Source organism: Vigna angularis, chromosome 11 (genome assembly GCF_016808095.1).
Source record: "Vigna angularis cultivar LongXiaoDou No.4 chromosome 11, ASM1680809v1, whole genome shotgun sequence".
NCBI lineage: Eukaryota > Viridiplantae > Streptophyta > Magnoliopsida > Fabales > Fabaceae > Vigna > Vigna angularis.
The window spans coordinates 23,178,988-23,190,342 of NC_068980.1; the positions used below are offsets into that span (position 1 = coordinate 23,178,988).

The window sequence follows — 11,355 nt, forward strand, 5'->3', positions numbered from 1 at the left end:
TGCCACTGGGTTAGGGCACTACAGGCCACAGGCACATTTTATTATTCCAATCCAAACCAAAAGTTTTTGCGGCACTACGGATAACCATAATGTTTATGAAAACATGCAAAATATATTAAGGTAAGTCCATGACATTTGATAAAAACTCCCACGAAATCAGTGTTCTTCTTTCAGAACCTCAGGAAAAAATTTCCATGATGTTCTATTAGAGGTATAGACTTCAATTCGCTTGACACAGCAGCAACATGTTCCCTTCTTTTATGGTTTACTGCAACAAAGGATTATAGCACCGCTTATGATTTGGGATGGATTGTTTCACACATCAATAGTATTTCTTTTCATAAGAAAAGAGCCCATGAATTCCACCTTCAACCTGTGCTGCTCCACTCCGGACCTGGGAAGAACAGAACATATACATCAAAGTTTTGTTGATGCAAAACAATTGTGGCTTGTAAACACAGCAAATTGCAGACTCAATACAAACACAAGAGTTTACCCCTAGACAAACCACAATTAACAAACATACCCCGGTTGAGAAAGGCTCATTGTACACAGTCTTACACTGATGCAAATAAATTGTTTACATTTTGTTTTTAAATCAATGCAATCCATTCAGGTGACCTAAAATTTTAAGGAAACAATAATAGTTTGTTGTTAAACTCAAGGTGTATTTAGAATCAAGAAAATAGACCTATTTGAGTCCTGACTTCTATTAGATTAATCCTTTCTAATCCATCCTAACAAATTGCCGCAATTTCTTTTACTACTTATCTAGCTTTATTAGTTTAAGAATACAATGGTAAACAAAAGGGTATTCCTTTTAGAACTACGGTATCCTAGCTTTTGAACAAAGCCAAATAAATGGTTTCCATAGGAAAAGGGGAGTCAATTAACAACTAGCATCACCTTTTTTGTTGTGCAAATAAAGAAACTTTATTGATATCTAATGTTAATAGCCAGAATAAGAAATAAATAATTAAAAGTGGCTTAACCATACCTCCAGTCTTAACACCCTGGACCTTAGAAGGTCATGAGCAGACTCTAGAGAAGAGGCGCCGATATCCTGGAACCCTTGCCTGACTGCTTGCAAGGTGTATGGTATGAAGTTCAAGACAGAACCCTTATCCTTGACAGCTCCAACAACCCCCTGAGCAATTTTTAGCTTTGCTGTATCACCCAAGTACCTTGCATCACTCCCTTTAGTCATAGCTTCTAGGGAACCCATACCTCTATACTTTTTGACACGTTGACCATTCTGATGCATAAATGGTAGTTAGTAATAGATATAAATACCATATTTATTCTTGTTTAAGTATGTAACAAGTCATCAGCAAAAGAAAGAGGAATGGAAAATTTATAGAAACTAAGAGATAGGAAAGAAAAGGAATCACAGAGAGAGCCAGTGTGAGAGAGATATAACACATTTTCAGAAATATAAAAATCTAACATACAGTTCCTAAAAGTGTTCCCCTGTTCTCTATTTCTAAAGAGATTTTCTTTATAACACTATAACTTACACATATGCTGAGAATATATTTAGGGAATGAACACACAAAGGAAACCAAAAACTTCACAATAGGCCTTCATAAATACCTGATATACATAAGCTCCCGGAGCCTCATGGCTACCAGCCAAGAAGCTTCCCATCATAACAGTTGACGCTCCCAATGACAAAGCCTTAACAATATGACCAGAGTTTGAGATGCCACCATCGGCAATGACAGGAACACCATTTTTATATGCAATGGATGAGACCTTGTAAACAGCAGTTGCCTGAAATGCATAAACTCAAATAGTCAATATTAAGAATTGAGGAATTGAATACCTTATTTTTAATATTTGTTATCAAAAAGTAAAACATAACACTAACCCACTTTTACCCCATTTCCTGTTTTCAAACATCTTTTCAAGAAACAGTAAAAGTAGTTTCACAAATATTCAATACAAGGAACACATTTAAAAAATCGGTACAGAGAAAGCCCTTTAGAGAACTCCAAGGATTAGGCATGACGCACAAGCCCCATCAAGAGTCAAGTCGCTAAGTATAGACACCCTAAACTCCTGACAAAAGACCATCGCCAATTATCAAACATTATCAATATCAAAAGTTGACCCAATCCTCAAAAGGATTCATTGATCCTAGAATCCAACCAACACAAAAATCTTATCACAACTCAACACAGCAGACCAAGGTTCTAAAAACCCATCCATGACACAATTCTGTCTACAAAATCAAGAACTTCGGAGTCTCTAAGCAGCTAAACAGCATCCACAACGATTTAAAGCCTAAAAACAAATCACACGCTTAAATTTGATGTTAAGGGAACTAATGAGTTGGTTTCAAGTGGTTAATATACTGAACCCAAAGTTAAACTGTTACAGCACTTGCCGGGTTTGTTCCTTGGAAAAAAAACAGTAGTATTTGTTCAGACTTCACTTACCTCGGAATTGATTTTTAGGATAAGCCTTAATAGTTATGAATCATGTCCATGAACCAAAAAGTATATTTGACGCTAAGGGTGAACAGATTCAATCAATAATCAACAATCATTCAATCAATGTTCAACCAATAACCAATCAATCAGTGATCAATTAAGGAATCAGATATACCTGACCACGTCCCACAGCACAAACCTCCTGGGTGGTACAAATGGACCCAGACCCCATTCCAACCCTCAACCCATCAACCCCAGCCTGAATCAAATTCTCAGCCTGGTACATGGTCACAACATTCCCACCAATCACATCAAGCTCAGGGTAGACCCTCTTCACATACTTCACCATCTCCAACTGATAAATTGAGTTCCCTTGAGAACTATCCAACACAACAACATTCACCCCAGCCTTTACCAAATGCTTCAGCCTCTCCTTATCATCCTCCCTCGTCCCCATCGCTGCCCCCACCATAAACTCCCCATCTGACCCCACCGTCGCCGACGCCACCAATTTGGGGTACCCCTTCACCCTCTCCACCTCCTCTCTCACCACCAAATCCACCACTTCACCGTTCCTCTCCAAAGCCACTGCACCACTCCTCTCATTCTCCATGATCTCATGAATTTTGTTCAGGTCTGCGTTCCACGGCGCGCGCCGGGGCGGAGGCGTCATGTAGTCGCCCACCCTTAAGCTTTTGTCGTTTTGATTGGTCCAGTCGCGCTTCGAGACATAGCCGAGGAGCTTCCCGCCGGCGGCGCCTGTGTCTGTGACGAGGAGAAAGGGGGAGCCCGCAAAGTCGTCCTCGTGCTCGATGACAGCGGAGGGGGCCGCGAAGGCGGGGTCGGATAGGATGGGGACGCGGCGGGACTTGGCCGCGCGTAGGAGTGCGGCCTGGGCGGCTGCCGGAACGTTGGAGTGCACGATGGCGATGCCACCGAGGGAGGCCATGGCACTGGCCATGGCGGACTCGGATACTGTGTCCATGGGGGAGGCAACGAGGGGGACGGCGAGGGGGAGCCGGCGCGTGAGGCGCGTGGAGAGGTCGACGGCGTCGGCGGCGAAGTCGATGTAGTGGGGCAGGAAGATGACGTCATCGTAAGTGTAGGAGAAGCCTTGCGAGAAGAGCTTCTCGGCGGTGAAACCGTCCTCGATCGGCGGTGGAGTGAAGTCCATTGGGGCTGCCGGAAAGAGGGTTTAGGGTTTACCGTTAGTATTTAAAGAAAATTTAAAGAAAAACGAAAGAAAATAATAAAATAATAAATATTGAAATGGTTTACCTAAAATATTAAAAGACAGGATTATGTTGTCAATGAGCTGGAGAGGACGTGTACTCAATGAATTTATAGCCGAAAGAAAACAAAGAGATAAGATAAAAAATTATTCAAAAGTACGTTCTTATCCAATTGTAAAATTTCATTCGTATTTTATTTTGTCGTGTTCACCAAAAATATTAATTAGTTTACTTAAAATTTTTATTTCTTCAATTTTACTTTTAATTATAAAAATGTATTTATGAAAATATTCATGACTAATTTTCTCATTTCTAAAGAGAAGGTCGTTCTCATCCCTGAACCTTAATTTGAAATCTTATTAAAAACAATTAAGTTGAATACATATTGAATTTATTCATAATTTAATGTGGGAAAGTCCTTAGTAATTTTAAATTACAATAAAATTAAATGTATAGTTAATCAAATCTAAAATTAATTATAATTAAAGTTCTTAATTTTGTAATTAATTATCCTTATTAAACTTTATATATTTTTTTTCTGTTTCTCGTTACCTTTTCACTTCAAATTATTTCATAATAGGGTTTCATTGATTATTACTAAAAATATATTTTAATCCTTAAAGATATTTAAAATGCTATTATAATTTTTAAAAAAGGTTAAATATTGTTAGTTCAAATTTAAGAAAAAACATTTATAGTCTTTGAAGAAAAATAAAATCACGTTATCTTTGATAATTATAACCACTAAATACATATTATAGTTGTTAAAATTTAATTTTAAATATTATAACTATTCTTAACATTAGATATTATCACCAGCCAAACTACTCTTGGAGTTGAACATTTCATCTTTATAAGTTTAGTTGTGGACTTTAGTGAGAAAAGAATTTCATTCCAACATAGATGAAAATTCAATGAAGGTTTGGAAGGATGAAGATCTATCATAAAATTCAAATATAATTCCTAATAGTAACAATGTTATTATTTATTATGTAGCCTTCCCTAAACACCTTTTCTCCCAATTATAAGATATATATAATGATATATTAGTTATTAAACTTATATACTACTTTCGTCTATGTTTTCGTTTAATTTTTTAACTTGATTTTATTTTTATTTTTTCAATTAAATTTTCATTAACGTTTGTTTAATTAAGTTATTTTGAGCAATATTATTTAAATAAGTAACGATATGTAAATAATGTATAATACGGGTTCTTTCTTAATATTTTTTATTTTATTTTTCAATTCAGTTTTTATCTAGGTCGACGGTTAGTATCCAAGATCGATCGTCTATCTATTATAGCAACGCTCGTCAACAAGGTCAAACGTGAACAACGCTCGTCAACCAGGTCAAACCATGTTAAAAGATGTTGGGTCACAATTGAACCAACATTTAAGTTATTGGACTAATAATCCAGAAGTCTGTTCATATTTTATTAGCAACCGCCCGGATTTTAAGGTAAGTCTGTTCATATTTTATTAGGCTTGTGATAACCTATAAATACAGGGTCAATATGTTCAACTCACACTCTATGAGATCCAAATACTCAATAGTGATAACAATTCACTGAATATTCTATTGTGAGCATAAGTTCTTCCAACACACACCTAACTTGAGCATCAGAGTGCCTTTTGTAGGTACCTACCCCCTCTGCTAGTGAAGGAGAGCGAATGGTGCGAACCAAAGGAGCGCGAGCGACCCATCGAAGGACGAGCGTGCGTTCTATATTGCAGGAGAGCGAGCGACAAAGTCACGTCAGAAAGGTACGTCTCTTAGTCCACGAAATCCATACCTAAACAATGTATAATACGGGTTTAGCTGGTTTTCTTTCTTAATATTTTTTTTTAATTATTTTTATTTTTTAATTCATTTTTTATATTTCTTATTTTTGTTGAATTCCATTTAAAAAATTAAGGGTTAAATATGTTTTTCGTCCCTTAAGTATCACACGATTTTGGGTTTAGTCCCTACTCGAAACTTTGATGGCTTTTAGTTCAATAGTTTTGAAACTCTTACTATTAGTCCTTAAAAATGAACGGAGCTAACTTTTGTGTGATGTGGCAAACGACGAGGACACTCTTATGCCAGCTTCCATCTTCACGCTCTACCACTTTGGTTGTTTAATTTTTGAAATGAGATTAAGTATGTTTAATTTGGTTGAACCTTACTTCGTCATCTCTTATAAATGAAATTTTAAGAAGTTGGGTTCTTCTTCATCATTGCAGTTGGGGGCAAAGAAAGCTGAGGAGATACATCTGAGGTCGTCTTCTTGAAGAGGTAAGTTGATAGGTTTTGTTTTGCTCTTCTTCGTGTGAATATAAAGATTGGGGATATAGGGTTTGGGTGTTGCGGAATCAGTCTCGGAAAATTCCATCCATGAATTCTCGGTCAAGGTAGAGGCGATACTCATAATCCCAACATCAGAAAACCCTTATTTTTTTATTATTTCATTTTGGAAACAATTATAGAAACGTGAACCTCACCACCCTCCCAGATCTCCTTTCCCCTTATTTCTTAAACCTTGATAAATAACATTACCAGTGAACGATTGCTTTCGTTTGTTGGGATTCTAAATTTGAAGCGTCAGAATCCGTTGGAATGGAGGGAAGTGGCGGTGGTGCTGCTCCGTCGTCTCGGCCGGTGAAGCAATATTTGCAGGAGTTCTCTAAGCTGTTTCAGTACTATCTCGACAAATCTACCCCCCTCCCCCCGCATTACGCTTGGGACATTGGTCATGGCATCCATCTACGTCTTGCGTATTATTTACATGCAGGGGTTTTATGTTGTCTCTTACGGCCTCGGAATCTACCTCCTCAATCTCTTGATTGGTTTTCTCTCCCCTTTGGTTGATCCAGAGCTCGATCCCTCCAAATTAAACATACTTAATCTCATTTCAAAAATTAAACAACCAACGTGGCAGAGAGTGAAGATGGAAGCTGGCATAAGAGTGTCCTCGCTGTTTGCCACATCACACAAAAGTTAACTCTGTTCATTTTTAAGGACTAATAGTAAGAGTTTCAAAACTATGAGGACTAAAAGCCATCAAAGTTTCGAGTAGGGACTAAACCCAAAATCGTGTGATACTTAAGGGACGAAAAACATATTTAACCCAAAAATTAAACAAGTTTGTTATTTTTTAAATTAAGATCAAATTTAATTTTTTATATGTGTTAAGTAAGAATTTAGAAAATCGAAAATATAGTTAATAAGTGTTTTAAAATAATGAGATCAAATATTTTAATGTTAAAATAATTTAATAAGATAAATAAAATTTCATAAACTCGTCTTACGTGTTCCATAAGAATCTAGAAAATAGAGTATTAGAGTTTATAAGTGTTTTAAAATAATGAGATCAAATATTTTAATGTTAAAATAATTTAATAATATAAATAAAATTTGATAAACTCGTCTTATTATAAAAATCACTTACCATTTTTCTAAAACTCTTTATCTGAGTTTCTTCTCCCTTTTCTCTACAACTTCTTACTGAATCATCTGTTTAACGATCAATAGGTGTCTAGGAGATCACGGTAGTAAACTCTCCAATCCTTACCTATCAGTTTTTAATCTAGAGCAAGTAAGTTATACTCTTTATATATATATATATATATATATATATATATATATATATATATATATATATATATATATATATATATATATATATATATATATATATTCAAATTATAAAATAATACAAAATAAAATAAGAATCGAAAAATTTTAAATGAATAATTATATATGGATTAGAATGTTATAAGTAAATGTAATAAAAAAATATAAATTAATATAAAGAATATGTGGTAAAGATAAATGAGATTAAATAAATAAACAGAATTAATACGTAATTAGAAATAAATGAAATGAAATAGATAAACAAGAACAATGTGTAACTAGAAATAATTAAAATAAATAAACATGATTAGCTCGATAAATTAAATTAAATAAATAAATAAGATAAGTAGGTAACTAGAGATAATTTAAATATAATATTTTTTTAACACACATATTTAATATTATTTTAATTAATATATATTTTTACTTAATATTTTTTATTAGTTTTTTTTCTTCATATTATTTATTTTTATTATTATTTTCATTTTACTTAATAATAATATTCCTTAAAACTACTTGATTTATTATTCTTTTAATGTTCATAATACATTTAGATTTAAAACACAAGATTTTCTAACTCTTATCTTTAAAATATATAATATAGTTTATTAGAAGTATGGATGTTGTATGTACAATAGTCATTATTCACGAGGTATATTAGTAGACTTTTTTTAATACAACATATACTATCCGTGATACATTGCTGACTTGAGTGTCAGAGTGTCTTTGCAGACTCTCTACTTATGGACTTTTACGACTAGATCGAAATAAAATATACAAACAAGAACGTTTGAAGACCCATTAGCTTAGAGAAATGAAAGATATACAGGAAACACAAGTTCATCTAGACCTTTTTAAGAACATGTTACAACAAAAGGTAATGGATGGTATGAGAGTCAATAGATAATTTTTTGCTTCCTTCCATAATCTTGATTGGGAGGTTTATTTTGATATACCAATAATCTTACATTACTTATAAGTTTAGACCAAAGATATTTAAATATATTTTTCTCTTTTTAATCTTCGAAACTTAAAAAAAAAAATTATGACAAAGTTTCAAGTTTCAAAAGAGAATGATACGTCAAAAACAATAATTAATTATAATAATATATCTCAACAGACTTAAAATAAAACATTATGTATAAATGAAAACGAAATTTCAAATATAAATTTTTGTTTCTTTAACCTTCAAATAAATAACTTATTTCAATATGGGTAGACTTTCATATTTCTAATCTATATTTATAATTAATCATCACAAATTTTTATTTATCATTTTTGGAATTTTATGTTGTAACAAGAGCATTTTCGTTTACCATCAATGACAAAAATTTATTGTAGAAAAAGCAATTGCAGTTTTTAAAAGTAAGAAAACGTCCATTACGTATCATGATCCTCTTTTGTCAATAATTTGTCTTTAATTTAAGTTTACACATTTAAATAAAAAATTTGTCCATACAATGCTATAAGAATTAATCGAATTAAGATGTGAGGTAAAGTAATGCTATTCCACCTCATCCAACGGTGAAATGATTCGACGTTTATACTTTTTAAATCCAAGCACAATAAAGTAATATTAAAACTTTGTTTAGACGAAAAGGTTATCAACGTTAGAGTTTGTTTAAGTCTAACACGTAGTTTGTGTTTGGAGTTATCAACCAAAGATACTTTTGCTTTCATGCCAACAATAAAGTTACAAAGCTACTTTAGCCATTTTGCTAAAATGGGATATTGGTGTAATATTTTCATCAATTAATTCTACTTTGTTTAATATTTGAATTTATAATTAATTTATATATTCATTATTAAAATTATGTTGACATGAGACTTATTTTTTTCGAATGTTCAATGTAATCTTTTATATCATAATTTATATTCAATTTTGTCGTTAACAAAATTTAAATCGTTAATAAAAAAATGTCTACAACAATAATGAGTGAGACATCACTCTTAAACATAAATTATGATATAAAAGACTATATTAAACATTCGAAAAAAAAATGAATTTCATATAAATAAAATTGACAAAAATAAAAGCGAAAAGTGATATTAAGCCTTAAAATTAAGTTTCTTACATGTAACTTTATTTAATAATTTATACTTTTTTTGTCAATTAATTTTCTATTTTATAATTAATTTATATATCCGGTATTAGAATTAAGTTACTTACTGTATCTTTATTTTAATAATTAATATTTCTTTTTGTCTTGCTACGTTATGAAAATTAACTTTGTCTTTAATATTGTAATTATGGTTATTATAACACACTTCTATAATCACAAGAATTAAACGAGATTTTCTGATAAATATATCATTCGACAAATCTTGTTAAAATCATAGAACTAATAAATAAAATATAGCAAAGAGAATTATTTTATAGAAATTAGAAAATCTACATAAAATGCGTGATCAAGCATGAAAACCAAAATAATGGACTTCATGGTTAGAGATCGGGGAGAGAGTGAACTCAGTTTTTTTTTTATTTAAATATTTTACGTATGTTTCTTTTTGTCAATTTATATTAATCATAGTTACGCTGTATTTTCATTAATTACTTGACGAAGTTTAATGTTAATTATTAACATTATTCATCTACGAATCAATTAAAAAGTTATAAAAACTAAGCAAATAATAATTTTAGAAAAACTAAAATCACACACAAACAAAAACTTAAATACTATAAATGTATTAAAGAGACAATTTACTTAATAGTTAATCACTATCTACAAGGTGGTTTTGTCGTATCATATTAATGACCGGCCACTGCATGAATCAAAAGAACAAAACAAATACGGATTTTTTTTCCCACAATATATCTTTTTCACGAAAAAACAAAATGAAAATGGTTCGGTTTTCGCATTATTTAGAATTTAGTATCAGAAGAGCCAAATTCCCTACGTGAATCAGGGATGCCCATACTAGAAAACTGGTCAATATTCTCCAAGGAGCTCAATTTTGATAAGATTTTTCTTTTTTTTTTCCTAAAATCTGGGAAAAAGAAAGGAAAGAGAAAAAAAATGTAAAATGAACAAATAAAATTAAAACAGATAATTAAAAATAATTAAATTGATTTTAATATGAGATGGGAGAAGGAAAAAGTAAAAAATAATTTAAATCTAAATAAATTATAGAAAATGGGGACTATAATTCAAATTTGAATTTTTGTAAGTTAATTTAAAATAAAAATTATGATTGTAATTGATTGTATAAAAATTCAATGAAAGAAGAAAATTGTAACATTTCATTCAATTCAATGTAATCTACTTAAAAAATATTAGATGTTTAATATTAGCCCATCTTCCCTGATAGCAGAGTACAGAGAGAGAAATAGCACAGTGAGAGCATCACAGGAAGGAGCAGTCCAGATTTATTAGGTTCATATCTCGGTCTCCACATCCCTACTGAAACATTTTTGGCGTCCACCGTGGGACCCGAGATTTGTTATCCCAACAACGACCACCGGAGCGATAGAAGACTTCAACACTCGCGAATTGATCAAGCAGCTGCAGGCTCAGATTGAGGCACAAGCACAAACTATAAGAGAGCAGCAAGAAACCCAACGCAAACAGGCGGAGGAGATGGCGGCACTGAGGGCACAACGCCCACCACCAGAGTTGTCTGCCTCGAACAGACAGGATGATAACGAAAGAAGCCATCATGGAGGAGCATCTGATCCTTTTGGCGGGGGCAGGAAGGGGCCTACTTCCATGCGCCTCACCAATTTGCTCCCGTTCACAGAGGCCATTATGCAAGCGAATATGCCAGATAAACCTCCCTCAGCCTTAGAACGCTACAATGGCTCCGACGACCCCGACAACCACCTGCGTAATTTTATAGATGCCATGGCGTTCTATACTGACAATGACCCTGTAATATGCAGAGCTTTTTCCTTATCTCTTAAGGATGAAGCCCTAGAATGGTTCCACACTCTTCCACGGAATTCAGTAGATTGTTTCGCGACAATCGAATCCCTATTCCGAAAGCAGTACGCGACCAATAAAAAAACGGCGATGACTGCTGCGGAGCTTGTAAATACCAAGTAGGAAAAGGACGAAACCCTGAAAGCTTTC

At 33.0% G+C, this 11,355-nt stretch overlaps 1 protein-coding gene across 1 annotated transcript; it reads right to left on the reverse strand.

Annotated features, from left to right (window-relative positions):
* On the reverse strand, window positions 1-3,783 carry LOC108334169 (inosine-5'-monophosphate dehydrogenase). The gene is made up of 5 exons (XM_017569859.2): window positions 3,714-3,783; window positions 2,611-3,614; window positions 1,594-1,773; window positions 998-1,255; window positions 1-394 (listed from the first exon to the last, which is right to left on the reverse strand). The coding sequence occupies exons 2-5, from the start codon at window positions 3,607-3,609 to the stop codon at window positions 323-325; spliced, it is 1,509 nt and encodes a 502-aa protein (XP_017425348.1). The 5' UTR covers window positions 3,610-3,614; window positions 3,714-3,783; the 3' UTR covers window positions 1-322.
* Between the last annotated feature and the right edge of the window lie 7,572 nt (window positions 3,784-11,355).